At 59.4% G+C, this 12,653-nt stretch overlaps 6 protein-coding genes across 6 annotated transcripts; 2 read left to right on the top strand and 4 right to left on the bottom strand.

Annotated features, from left to right (window-relative positions):
• Positions 1–1,128: 1,128 nt before the first annotated feature.
• On the top strand, positions 1,129–4,828 carry B0H18DRAFT_1117299 (uncharacterized protein; the record flags this gene model as incomplete). Its single annotated transcript, XM_048033556.1, has 8 exons — positions 1,129–2,475; positions 2,529–2,699; positions 2,738–2,920; positions 2,976–3,050; positions 3,102–3,244; positions 3,300–3,526; positions 3,586–4,070; positions 4,142–4,828. 8 exons carry the CDS (start codon positions 1,129–1,131, stop codon positions 4,826–4,828), a joined length of 3,318 nt encoding a protein of 1,105 aa, XP_047895572.1.
• Positions 4,829–5,234: 406 nt separating this feature from the next.
• Positions 5,235–7,590, bottom strand: B0H18DRAFT_996070 (isocitrate lyase family-domain-containing protein; the record flags this gene model as incomplete). Its single annotated transcript, XM_048045386.1, has 10 exons — positions 7,142–7,590; positions 7,009–7,092; positions 6,781–6,948; positions 6,663–6,717; positions 6,246–6,618; positions 6,047–6,184; positions 5,822–5,992; positions 5,717–5,786; positions 5,665–5,693; positions 5,235–5,601 (listed from the first exon to the last, which is right to left on the bottom strand). Coding segments are annotated over exons 1-9 (1,417 nt in total), but the record flags the coding sequence as incomplete, so codon positions are not given.
• A 109-nt stretch (positions 7,591–7,699) lies between these two features.
• B0H18DRAFT_1148837 (uncharacterized protein) lies at positions 7,700–8,845 on the bottom strand (the record flags this gene model as incomplete). The annotated part of the gene is made up of 5 exons (XM_048035710.1): positions 7,700–8,176; positions 8,248–8,278; positions 8,308–8,377; positions 8,541–8,765; positions 8,821–8,845. The coding sequence occupies 5 exons, from the start codon at positions 8,843–8,845 to the stop codon at positions 8,063–8,065; spliced, it is 465 nt and encodes a 154-aa protein (XP_047895570.1). The 3' UTR covers positions 7,700–8,062.
• A 723-nt stretch (positions 8,846–9,568) lies between these two features.
• B0H18DRAFT_1117296 (uncharacterized protein) lies at positions 9,569–10,460 on the top strand (the record flags this gene model as incomplete). Its single annotated transcript, XM_048033555.1, has 6 exons — positions 9,569–9,649; positions 9,718–9,744; positions 9,804–9,878; positions 9,930–10,051; positions 10,121–10,262; positions 10,323–10,460. 6 exons carry the CDS (start codon positions 9,569–9,571, stop codon positions 10,458–10,460), a joined length of 585 nt encoding a protein of 194 aa, XP_047895569.1.
• Positions 10,461–10,944: 484 nt separating this feature from the next.
• B0H18DRAFT_996065 (uncharacterized protein) lies at positions 10,945–12,182 on the bottom strand. The gene is made up of 5 exons (XM_048045385.1): positions 12,078–12,182; positions 11,926–12,026; positions 11,322–11,875; positions 11,170–11,260; positions 10,945–11,113 (listed from the first exon to the last, which is right to left on the bottom strand). The coding sequence occupies exons 1-5, from the start codon at positions 12,122–12,124 to the stop codon at positions 10,986–10,988; spliced, it is 921 nt and encodes a 306-aa protein (XP_047895568.1). The 5' UTR covers positions 12,125–12,182; the 3' UTR covers positions 10,945–10,985.
• Positions 12,084–12,425, bottom strand: B0H18DRAFT_996064 (uncharacterized protein). Its single transcript, XM_048045384.1, has 2 exons — positions 12,284–12,425; positions 12,084–12,222 (listed from the first exon to the last, which is right to left on the bottom strand). Exons 1-2 carry the CDS (start codon positions 12,338–12,340, stop codon positions 12,124–12,126), a joined length of 156 nt encoding a protein of 51 aa, XP_047895567.1. The 5' UTR covers positions 12,341–12,425; the 3' UTR covers positions 12,084–12,123.
• Between the last annotated feature and the right edge of the window lie 228 nt (positions 12,426–12,653).

The following is a 12,653-nucleotide window of genomic DNA, read 5'->3' as shown; positions in this document are numbered from 1 at the left end:
TCGTCCTCCCTCCCTCCACCTTGCTGACTACGACCTTTCCGGCCGCAGTCTGGCAGGGGCGCGCGGGGCGGGAGAGGGCGCCGCGTCTGGTCAGATGGTTGTTGGGCAGAGGGAGGTCCGTCTGTGGGTGCGAGTGGGTCGGTGTGCGACGGTGCGGTATGTTTCGCCGCTTGCTACACTGGCGCTGCGTCGCGTTCTCTGCTCGGTCGTCGTCTCAGCAGGCATCTTGGATCAGGCGCGTATTCCCACGTATACCGTATATGTCGTGATGAGTCGCTACCTGGCAGTACCTGTATGAATGGATTGTATGCATGACGTGTGAATGTATATGTTTGACTGCAACAAACGGGGCTCCTCTTTCGTGTGCAGACACGTCAAACCGGTTCCGGTGTTACCTTCGGTTCGTTTCACAGGGCCACCAGTCAGCAGTTCAGTCAATGTCGTTCCCGACGTGAGCCATCTTCGTGGCGAATGAGAAGATGTGGGGCGTATATCATGCTTCTAACGTGTTCGACAACCCATACAAGCATCAAGTGAATGATCATCATCCCAGGGCCGAGTCGAGTCAGGTCCGGTACGGACTCGCCATTAGTCGTTACACTGGCTGTACAAGTTTTCGCGGCGGAATAATTGTAAATCGTCGTGGGCCGCTGTTCTACATGTGAAGGTACACAGCACTGAATCCGGGGGTGGTATTTGGAGTTAACTTGGTAGCCTTGCGGACGAGATGATGGATGGCAGGAATCTGAGATGGGGATCTGCCGCTGTCTGAGCCACGTGATGGCCCTGTGGGGAGACCAGTACGGTTGCTTGTTTGAAGGCGCGACTGCCAGATCCCTACAACGGTTTGTATCCCGCCGTCCAAGCCGCCCTCCCGCCCCTCGCCACGCCCGTAGGCCCTACAGTCGCTGGTATATGCCTACCCGCGTTTCGCAGCTCGCGGTCGTGCTTTCTCCGCTAGGGTGCTACTCGGATACGAGGTACGTCCATAAGTGCTTCTCCCAGGGCCCCTATGTATGTATTCACGCCTTCATTTTCGCCCCATCAGCCCCTGTATTTAGCATAGACGGAGGGCGTCGTTCTAGCACCGCCAAGAGAAGGTAATCTCACTCACTCCGCGCGAGAGCCATGCCAGGAACGACCTCAGACCGCTCTTCGACGCACTCGCCGGCCTCCGTGGCGTCCGCGCCCGCATGGGCTCCCCCACGCTCCCCGCTCCCTCCCCACCGCCTAGCGAAGCTCGCAAATGCTCTGGGCGTACCTACACCCTTGCCCGCAGGGCATGCATACACTCTCTCGCTCTCGTCTCCGCCTTGGCCGAGTTCCTCGTCGACGTCCCCCGCAGCCTCTGATCACTTTAGACGGTCACCAACTCCGTCCGCAGCATCTGTCCAAACCTATACATCTTCAGCCTCGTCCACGAAGTACCTCCTTCATGTCATCCCACCCCCTCATTTGCCCCATGATATTGACGCTGTGGACGACTCCGATCTTTTACCCCCTCCCGCCGGTGCGTCGGGCTACCACACACAGTTCGGCCGCGGCGTGCTCGTGCCTGTTTACTCCACGCTGTCAAGCCAACTTTCCGCCATAGCGAAGGAGTACGCACTGCCTAGCACCGCAGGTCTCATCCTCTACCTCGTCCTCACCTCCACGTCTTCGAAACCCGATGTTGAACCCGAGCAAGAGGAGCCCGGTCCTCGCATATCCGAAGACATTTGGAGACACATCTGGCACCGCGTCGTCAAGGCGGACAGAGAGGATGCTCTCTCGCCCGGCCCAAGACAATTAGGTCTGGGAATAAGTGGCACTTCTCCCGCGTCGCCTTCCCTCATACAGGAAGTCGCGGCGACGTCTTTGCGACCGCTCATGTCACCTGGGAGGATAGACGTGTCCCAATCACAATTGCCCATGACACCATCTCCTTCTACTGCGTCGCATTCCGTATTCTCCTCGCAGTCTGAACTGGAAACGCCGGAGTCTATGTCATCTCTCTCTGCAGGCCCTGATAGTTCCCCTGATGAGCTGCCTCTGCCTGGTCTCCGTTCGCCTGCTCTGATCCCCATTCTTGCGAAGGTAGAGTTCGACATTGACAGGCGAAAAGCAGGGTGGTATGAGCCTTGGGCAAGGAGTCGCAGGGCAAGTCATGCAAAACGCTCAGAGTCTCGGGCGGGCACACGGAAGGGGTCAGGGTTGAGAGTGGATGGAGAGGAAGAGAATGGAGATGCGGAGAATAGGAGAGCACCATTTGACCTCACCCTCGTCGAGCGAATGCAGGATGGTCGCCCGGCGTTCTTGCGCGAGCGAGACGCTCTGGCTGCTGAGGGCTATGCCCAGCTTCAAGACGACACATCGGACCTCGAGGATCTCAACGCACCGGTAGGTGACCCACTTGTGGACGTCTTCGGCACAGACGAAGACACCTGGGCCGACATGCAAGCGAGACGCGCGCGGCGCGCAGCCAACCCTAACGTCGTCGATCTCGCTCTAGACGGCTCTGCGCTCTCCTCGTTCCAGGAGGACCCGAGGGCGACCGCACTGGGCTGAATGACGAGGATGAGGTCGAGGAGCTATGGAATTCGCGCTCCCGCCCGGCGCTCATCGTGTCAATCCCCTCGCCGCCATCTACGGGCAAGCGGCGTTCGTCGCCTACAACCGCGGGCGCAGGCAAGCGCGCCCCGCCCCCGCCGCTCAACCTTGTGCCCGCTAGGACTGACGGCCTCGCTGTGCAGGATAGCCCGAACGCAGGGAGCAGTCCTGGAGCGTGCGTCTTGCGTACCTCGATGGCGATACCCCAGATACAGAGGAGGACTTGGTACCTCCGCAGAGCCTGAAGAAGATGAGGAGTCCGGAGGAGGAGAAACGCGATGGCGCGATCTTTGAGGACCTCGACCTCGGTTTGCGTGTTGAGGATGATGAGGTGAGGGCAAATGTCTCGTTGATGCGCGATTGATTCTGAGCGTGCTGCGTGCCAGTTTGACGAAAATGACCCTAATGACCGAAGACGGAGTCAGTTCCTTATGAAACAGCAGCTCGACGAGCTCGAAAAGGTGGGTTGATATCTTTCTGTCTGGTGTCTTCACTGAACAGCTGCTGTACAGAACCTTGTCCAACTGTCGCCGAGACGACTACAAACTGAGGCCTTCGAAGATTCTCCTACGCGAGGATTGCATTCAGCTACCCTCTCGCCTCCGAAATGGGGCTCACCCTCACCATCCAGACTAAAACTCAAGACAAACGCAAGGTGAGCAGCTTATACCCATAGGACAATTTCCATGGAGCGCTCAATCGTGCTCTAGCGAGCCGACAACGGCCCAAGGGGGCGCTCAATGGCCTGCTGTCCCATACTCGGCTGTGAGCACGACAGACGCCTCGAGCGCAATGAGGTCTGCATCGCCTGCGGAAAACAGAGGCGCTTCCTCGTCGCCGCCACGTATAGCCTTCAATGGTCTCTCTTCTGAACCACCAAATGGGATGGTCATGTCCCGCTCCCGCTCCGGCACGATATCTAACGAGAGTCTCGCTCGTCAGCGCGAGAAGACGAGCTATACCCGCCCCTGATGCCTCCTGCGATGCTCACGCCAGGTCTTAGTGGCAGTGACTCACCTGTTATTCCCCTCTCCCCAGACCCGTTTGGCAGGTTCCCTTCGGAGGCTGAGGCTACGCGCATCCATGAGGAGAGGAGCAGCGACATGTACAATGATCGACGGCCCAACGGCACCTCGCGGCCCACGTCTTCTAGGAAGCCCTCTTACGATCCGGAGATCAGGGCGAAATCGCAGACGCCGTCGAGCCGGTTTTCACTCGATTCGATCGTGTCGGAAGAGGAGAGTGAGAAGGGCTCGAAGGGTGCGCCGCTGGTAAGCATGAAGAGCATCAAGAAGCTGTGGCGCAAGACCAACAGCAAGCTCTCCAGCGCCTCCGTGAACGTACTCGAGTCCGGACGATCGTCGCCTAATGATCCACGGGACCCTGCAGGCAAGCGCATGTCACGGACCTCGACTAAGTCCCCCCAGTTGTCCGACCAGATGGGCGACTCGCCGCCGAGGCTTAGGAAGCGGAAGTCGTCGGTCAGGAGCATGCAGTTCTTGGGGACGCCTCGCGCCAGCCCTCGCCGGCAATCCCTGTCAGCGCCACGCAGTCCGCCTCTCCCTCTCCCTCTCCCTCTCCCTACCTCCCTCCAATATCGGCATCTCCCTCTCCAAACTCTTCGCCCATGTTGTCGTCAGCTGTGCCGGCCATTTCCCCTTCGGACAGGAACGGCACCGTACGCAAGTCCATCCTCAAGTCGTGGAAGTCAGCCAACGGGAGCCTGAATGCGCAGCCTTCATCGTCATCCCAGAGCACGCCGCGCTCCAGCCAAGAATTGCTCAACGATATTGGACCGAAGCGTCGTCGGCCCAGCATCATCGACGGGTCGACCCTCGCAACTAGGCGTGGCTCGGTGTTGTCCTCTGGCTCAGCCACGCTCGTGGACATCCCGCCGAGCCCTGCGCTGCCGGAAGAGTTCGCACAGGCGCAGATGAAGAAGCGGTCCAGCCAGTCGAACCTGCTCAATGGCCGACGTGCGTCGACACGCCAGCGGCTGAGCCCGAGCATGTCGTCGGTGTCGACGGTGTCCTCGTCGCCGCCGCGGCAGAACGGCAGGCTCACGCCGGGCGACTCCCCGCCAAAGGGCGGGGCGCTGTCGCGGCACTCGGGCGAGTCGATGGAGAGCAGGCCGAGCTTCGACGTGTCCCAGTTCGAGATCGTCTCGCCGAAGATGAACTCGTACAAGCTGGAGAACACGCTCTCGTACCCGTACCACGGGCTGGACCATGGCGAGTGAGGGCGGGACCGTGTATCTTTGCTACGCTTCGATGTCGCCTGTTGCTTTCAGTTCGTACTTATTATGTGACGATTGTCGGCTGCGCCGGTCTGTCTGACGTTCGACTGTTCTGCATCTTCGCTCACTTCCATAGCCATAGCCCACGCGCCACCTATCCCGATCTTGTCTGAGTCTGACCCCCCGCATCTGCTCTTCGCTCGTCGCATTCGCACTTCGCACCGCACCCGTACTTATCTATTCTCTAATCCCCGCTCCTCGAGGGACTTGCATGTCCCGCTGGACGCCTGCCCGCCTTCGACGTCGACGTTGCACGCAGTCGTATTGTTATATTACATAGATCCCCGCTCGCTCGTCTCCACTCCCAGTAAGTAAGTAGTGTGTAATACATACCCGCCGGGCGCGGGGCGGCTCCGACCAAACCAACGTCATGTGCGTGTGCACCATAGTAGATGCTCCCCCCCGACCCGCCGTCACTGACGCGTCGGACCTTCCAGTCCGGCTGCGTGAGTGCGCTCAGAAGGTGTGCTCCGTCGAATCCTTGCCGATGGCGACGTGCTGGAGAGCCGGCGGAGAGCGTGGTGAGGATGCGGTCGACGTAGTTGGCGCCGCTCCACTTCTGGTGCGTGAGCACGTCGCAGCCGAGCGCCTTCTCCTTGCGCTGGACGAGCTCGACGTACGCGAGCATGCCGTCGGCGTGGTAGCGCTGCGCGAGCTCGGCGGTGGCCGCGGCGTTGAGGTGCAGGCCGGCGAGGGAGATCAGCTGGAGGACGAAGCTACGTGGGGGCCGGAGGAGTGGAGTGAGTGAAGCATGCAGGGAGGGCAGGAGGGAGACTCACCCTTCCTTAGCGAGGTCCCAGACGAAGTTCTTGAGCGCCGCGTCTGAGAAACCTGTGCGGACCAGTTGAAGCTCGGGCTGAGGTTATACACGAACCATCTGCAACGCAGACATGAGCGTCCGCTGTAGATATAACGCTGCAGTATCGTGACACGCACTTGCCGGGGAACTTCTCCCGGATCCTACGCGCAAGCCCTGCGCCTGCTCGAGGTCCGGCTTCTTCGTCTCGAGCCACATCATGTCCGCGTAGGGCGCGAACGCGAGCTCGCGCTTGATCGCGGCCTCGATGCCGCCCGTGAAGTGGTAGTAGCCCTCGCGCGTCTTCGGCACTGGGCGTCACGGTCAGCGCAAGAGGGAGGAGAAAGGCGTGCAGGTGCACGCACGGTCCCAGTCGAAGAACACGGGCTCGCCGAGGATGTCCTTGGCGATGTCCCGCGCATCGGCGTTCGACTTGCCGTCCGCGGCGGCTCTGTAGCCTCGGAGGGCGGTCTCCTTGTCCTGGATGCTGCTCCGCTGGATGCCTGCTCAACAGCTACCCCACGCCTGTCAGCCTGTCGATACCAACGAAGCCAAGCAACATACCCTCATCGAACGTCACCAGCTTGTTCCTCTCCAGCCACTCGCTCTCGACCCTGCCCACCTCCGCCGCGCCCGCCCCGCGCGCCTCCGCCTCCTCGACGGCCTCCGCGAGCCCGCGGCGCTCGGCCCTGCTCTCCGCGGCGACGCCGCGGATGTGGGGGTGGTCGCGGACGTCGACGGTGCTCGAGATGAGGCGGGCGGACTCGGCGTCCGTGCGCGCGACGAGGAGCATCGGGTGCTGGAGGAGGTCGAGCTGGAAGCGCGCGGCGGTGAGGCGCGCGATGTGCGTCGAGGTCGGGACGAGCACCTTGCCCGCGAGGTGCCCGCACTTCTTCCCGCCGACGAGCTGGTCTTCGAAGTGGATCGCGGAGGCGCCCTGGGGGGTGAGGTTAGGTCAGGAGGGGGGGAGGAGGAGGGGACGTCGGCTTCGGCGAAGAGCTTGGTGAGCTTCATGACGGTTGACTGGCCGCCGTGTCTATGTGAACCCATACGATCAACCCTTGTCTTGCCGATAATAGAGGAGAACGCCATCGCGCACCCCATGTCTGCATCCGCGATGATAGGCCGGAGGTAGTCAACGTAAGGTGTCTTCGCCCGTGCCTCTGCACCCATCTCGATGCGCTCGTCGTAGTGCTTGCGGTCATGGTGCAGCTGCGCGCGGAATAGCCGCTCGACCTGGTTCGGCACGGTCGTATAAGGATAGTCACTGGTGGCATACACCGCAGTCAGCGCGGGCAGAAGTGCGGATTGCAGGAGAAGCACTCACCCCAAGTCCGGTCCAACCTCGTTGCTAGCGGTCGTCAGCAAGCTACTGCACGCCCACCCACTCACGTACACCACCTCCTGCCACCTCCCATCTGCGTCATCTGCACAGGGTCAACCGCGCCCATCGTGTGCACCGGCTTCCCTCCCTGCTCCTCTCGTCAAAGAGCCTCCACAGCTTGTCCGCCGTGAGCGCGGACGGGAGGGGCAGCGGGGGGATGGAGCCCTGCTTCGAGGCGACGTCCGCGGCGGCGTAGGGCCGCCTCAGGCCGGCGAAGCGGGGGAGCGCGAAGAACGACTCGACGGCTGCGACGCGCGCAGCGAAGGCGCTGTCCTCGCTCTGTGGTGGAGGCGCAGACAGCGGGAGAGCGGGGAGGTCGGTGTAGGTGAAGGTACTCAGCGCGCGGGCGGGCAGCGAGCGCGGGAGGTGGAGGGCCGCACGCGCTCCGTGTAGTGCGCCCGACATTGTTGGGAGTGTTCGGACGACGAGCACGTAGCGGGGGTGGTTATATGCGCGTCGCTGGATGCTGGTGACCACCGTGACCGCCTGGAGGATCGACGGCCGAGCGAGCTGCCTCAGGGAACGGGTGGCTGAGGGTCCGGTAATGCACCTCCTCCCGTTTACCCGGGCCGGTCACACACTCGATCGGCCGGGGCCCCGCATTTTAGTCTTCACAGCCACTCCCACCAATAATTGGCGGGGCATCTGCCATTAATTGTATCCTGTACGTCTGTTGTGCAGTATACGTAACTGCTTTGACAAGATTCTCTCAAACAGCATTCACTCTATGAATCGCCTGGTAGCATACTGGCTGAATCCCAATGAGAGGACATTCGGCTTTAGCAGGTGCCGGCGACATGCCAAGTCAGGTCGAATTGCCCAACAGTAAACCTAGTGATATGGCTTCAGGTCCGTTCACTGCTTCTTCAGTCTGTAGATCTGACGTGAATGACCTTGAGTAATTGCCGGCAAGCTCACATCTCCGGAGACAAAACAATTTCATGAGACATTACTACAATACACCATCATTCATTTCAAGTTACTGTCACCCACTACATTAACTCTCAAGCTTTCCCAACAGGTAGCTGCTCCCCAGTATCATGCTCAAGAACAGCGGCGCATGCACCCAGCGCGCCTCCTGCGTCGGCGCCGCCGTGAAGCAGAACTGCGCCTGCTGCGCGACGAAGAAGCCGCGATCCACGTCAGCCGGTTCTTGTTCGTCAGCCAGCCCGTCTGCGTGACCTTGGGCGCGAAACGCGTGTAGAACCACAGGCTCGCGAGGAAGAGCGCGGTCTCCCCGACGAATCCGTCGCGGGCGAGTCAAACCACCCCGCGCCCGCCGCGACGTCGTCGTGCGGCGTCAGCTTCACGTCTGTGCAGGACGGTCGTCTTCTGGTAGTAATGAACGCGAGAAAGGGGATGACGTACCCTTCCGGTGCACAGGCAGCTCCATCACGAAATGGCTCAGCCCCGTCGCAGTGATCACCGCAAAGTCCGTCAGGGACACCCGCGCGTGCGGGCACAGCAGCTTGTACCCAGCGCGACGAGCGCGCCCGCGACGCCCATGCCCGCGAGCGAGTGGCTGTACGGGTAGTCGTTCGTGTACGGGAAGCAGCCCGAGCGCGCGACGATCGACTGGTCGAGGTTGAACGACTCGAGGCCGGCGAAGTTGAGGAGGAAGAAGAGCGCGTCCGCGGCGCTGCTGGAGAGCGCGAGGACGGAGAGGGGGATGCCCGGTGCGATGGTTTTCGCGATGAAGGCTGGGTGTACGGCGTCAAGACCTTGCGAGAAATGGATCAGTGAGGGTGAACGTACCGGAGGCGTAGTGTCCAATCCACATGCTGATGATTCGTTGTATAAATTCTGGTCGTCGTAGGTCGTGTCGTATAACGTCGTGGCTCAGTCAAGAATTGGGGGCCAGATCCCTCGCAAACCAACGTATATACCCTCTGGGTAGGCATTGGAGAGGCGTAGCACTGACACAGGCAATGACGTCATACACGACGCCGCCGCCCCTAAGAGATGCTTCACAGTGGAGATGCGGCGCCCTCTGATCCGCTGACGGGACGGCCGCGTTCGCGGGGGTGCTATGGAGGCCTCGAATTAAATTCTGGCCCATGGTCAATCAGCAGGCCGACTCGGAGGCGCATGCATCACCGACTCAGAGGAACAGAAAGCAAGTCACCTGTATCCAACACTAGCTAGTTAACTAGTTAGGAGCCACCATAGGACGTCGAGGCGTTTTATGAACCACGACGAGATCCAATGCAGGTTGACTGTTACAGTAGAACTTGGGATTTGTCTGGTTGAACGCAGACCAGGTGACAGGTGGTTTCGAGCAGTAACAAGCGCCTGATTTAGGCACATCAATGTCGGCTGATCGTCCCCGATCCCCTCAGATCCAATCGTGCGCACCCTCACGCCACGCATTTTGAACTATCACACTACTTCAATCGACGACATGAATCCTTCATAGGACACGGCAGCAATGTTTCGCAAACGATTACATTACTTCTGCAATCAATGAAACCAGCCGTACCGATTGACATCATATCTGTACAAGATGGCGAACTCGCTCAGGCCGCAACCCCCACTCCCCAAACGCAACGTCTTCGTTGCGATCCTTCTGGCCATACCATTGCTGGTACGCCCTCCTTTATCTTGCGCCGTGTAGCGAATGCGCTGACAACATCCTCTTTTCCTCGCTTGCAGGTTTCTGGCAGTATGGCCACTCGGGTGGTAAGTGAACTTCAAGTTGCTTCTACCAGGGACGTTGTCGGAAACTGTTGCACAGACAGTTTAGCGATGAAGGTGTTTCTGGCGACGGACTGCGCTCGCACACGGTTCCCACGTCTTCTACGGCGGGCCACTCCGTCCGTAAACTCGACCTCAATATCATATTGGTCTAACTCACAGTACTGCAGACGATGATTACCGGCAGCGGGCGCGCGAAAGGAACAACAAGTGCGTCGTCACGGGAGCCCAACACGCCTCCTATTCCCGCCTCAAGGCCGCGCACATCTTTCCGCGATCGCACGCAGCTGAGGTATACGATCCAGGACGATACATTACAAAGTACTGACCAGACAACTTGCGCCGTAGTTCGCGCGGATAGGGTTCACAGCGCAAATCATCGACCCAGCACCGCCTCCGCCGTCGGCGGACCCACGAAGATCGACTCCATCCAGAACATCATCCTGCTCGACTCATCGCTGCATGATGGCTGGGATGCGTACGAGTTCTCCATCGACCCGGACGTAAGCAAGGTCTCCCTGCGCTCTAGTAAATACCCAGGGCTGACTCGCAATCCGCACCAGAGGGACTACCGCGTCACCGCGTTCATCAACGACTACATCGAATACGACGGGCTACACGTCGACTTCTCCCACACGCGGATCACCGCTTGCGCCCCCTCGACGACCTCTTCCGCGACCACTTCCTGCAGGGGGTGCTGAAGCACATGAAGGGGGCCGACGAGGCCAACGAGGAGTGGGATCCCAGCGACGACCTGCGCGAAGGGTTTGTCGATCTGGAGCAGGTCGATAAGTGGGCGGCGTCGAGGGGCGGAAGGCGTTGGAGTTTGTGCTGGCGGACAAACTGCATACGTGGCGTATCAATCAAGAAGATAGTCTTTCTTAACGATTCTGTGTCTGACCCGTGTATGACGGCATGTATGCTGGTGTCTTGCATGGCTACCTCTCTCGGAGCTTGTCTGGTTGTTTCGCATTGTAGGATTTGTCTTATCATACATTCAGTCAGCCGACCCTCTTGGAGGCGCGGTCGGAGCGAGCCAATTTTGGGCTCCATCATTGGCTTAGACTCGAAGAGCATCAGCGGGTTCAGAAAGCATTGCCATGGGCTGCTTCATAAAGAGATGCCAGCAATTACACGCCTGTACGCTTGAATACGTTGATACTGTCTTTCCATTACATAGTCAATCGGCCTCTGATCCATGAACTCTGCACAGGCATGGTCCACGATCAATAATCGAACTCGTCCACTTGCGCATGGCCCCGCATCAGCCACTCCCAGTCTTCACACCCAAAATCCTCGGCCGTTCGAAACAGGACCTTAGTGGAAGGCCAAGGTTCGCCGAGCTCGAACGTATCTTCCGTGCGAACCACATGCCATAGGGACGAGCAGCGGCCTACAAGAGCCAGAGACTTGTTGGCACCGCGATGTCGGGCCAGTCTACCATCGGCAGGCTCCCGTCATCATCAACGTGTGCAAAGGCCAGCTTCGGAAGGGTTGCCCACTGGGGAGGGATATCACAATGAGATTTCCTGCTCTCTTCATAGACTGCGGGGATATCCGACATACCAGTCATCCCATTCGTTATCCTCCGGGACCAGGTCCATGTATTCAAGCCAGAGACGTAGGGCCCTTAATCCGTCGGGCATTGCGTCTCTCAGCGAATCACATTGTCCCCGCCCGACATCTTCGAGACAAAGATCAAGCCCTAGAACCTCCAGGCTCGATAGCGACCGGATGGCCGTCAGGACAGGAGCTAGCTCGACAGTGGTGCTCGCGTCACTGTAATCCAGACACCGCAGTCTCTTCTTCGTCCGAATGAAGCCCGCCAACGCCTCACGCTCCGTGGTGATGACGGCGGGACGCGTCAACTGAAGCTTGAGGTGCGTGAGATGCGGGAGCGCAGAGGGATGTGCCTCTAAAGCGGCATAGAGGTCCATGGGCGAGTCAGGGCGGAGGACAATGTGCAGAGCCTGGAGCTGGGCGCAGTGGTGGAAGAGGAGCGTGATGTTGCCGAGATGACCACCGTTGTCAATGGTCAGATGTGTCAAATCCTGCAGGATGCGGATCGGGCATTCCCAAATCGCCCGGCTCGGTGCGGCAAGCTGCGTCAGAGACCCTCTGCGGGACTCAAGCAATGATGCAAAGGACGAGCGGTACACCTCGTACAATCGGACGCCGGTTCCCGGGGCTCGTCCTGCAGATTGTACACACAGAGGCTCGCTGCTGGAATTCTCTTGAGAATCTTCAACGCGTCCAAACACTGGATCCTGATGCAGATTTATGAGAACGATGATGGAGGGACTCGATGCATAACCTACGGCAAGCTGTACTCGCGAAGGTTGACGGCGGTCGACGCCAGTGCCATCAGGATGTTGTCGCCAGGTAGCAAATGCGACGGGAGGGTGGTGTACCACTTGAATGTCCGCAAATTGTGCATGCTGCTGATAGCATTCGCCAGGCCACCTGATCCCAATATCAGTCAGAGACAAACTTGGGCATCACGAGCAGCAAAAATGTAACTCACACATCTCGAAGGGAGCGACGTTGTTCGCGAATGCAAGTACATGCAGTTCTTTGACATAAGACGCGAACACAGGGTCGGTGATGATGCGCAGTAGCACACAACACGACTTGCATCCGCGGTCTCCCTCAGGGGGCTCGTCGGTAAAGCCATAACTGACTTCCCAGTACCCGAAGTGTATACGGAGCGCCGAGAACACTATGCGAGCGGCGAGATCATGAAAGAACCTGGAGATAGCCAGGCATTCTCGGGTCGTGGCGGGGGGTGTATGGCTCAGAACGATCTGCCATAGTTCTGGCGGAAGACGTTCAGACCATCGGGTGTCTTCCACCTCCATTTGGCTGTGAAGGTCTGATGCCGTAGAGAACGCGCT

The sequence above is a fragment of the Fomitopsis serialis genome (genome assembly GCF_022376445.1).
Source record: "Fomitopsis serialis strain Sig1Antser10 chromosome Unknown B0H18scaffold_19, whole genome shotgun sequence".
Classification (NCBI taxonomy): domain Eukaryota; kingdom Fungi; phylum Basidiomycota; class Agaricomycetes; order Polyporales; family Fomitopsidaceae; genus Fomitopsis; species Fomitopsis serialis.
Note: the sequence above shows the minus strand (reverse complement) of the source record. Positions and strands in the feature narration are given on the sequence as shown.

Coding starts and splice junctions, on each gene's coding strand:
- B0H18DRAFT_996065 (XM_048045385.1), bottom strand. CDS start 12,124: ATGGCACTGGCGTCGACCGCCGTCAACCTTCGCGAGTACAGCTTGCC. Junction 11,876..11,925: donor CCGGGAACCGGCGTCCGATT/GTACGAGGTGTA, acceptor AGTCCCGCAGAG/GGTCTCTGACGCAGCTTGCC. Junction 11,114..11,169: donor CGACATCGCGGTGCCAACAA/GTCTCTGGCTCT, acceptor TTCGCACGGAAG/ATACGTTCGAGCTCGGCGAA.
- B0H18DRAFT_996064 (XM_048045384.1), bottom strand. CDS start 12,340: ATGTCAAAGAACTGCATGTACTTGCATTCGCGAACAACGTCGCTCCCT. Junction 12,223..12,283: donor CGTCGCTCCCTTCGAGATGT/GTGAGTTACATT, acceptor TATTGGGATCAG/GTGGCCTGGCGAATGCTATC.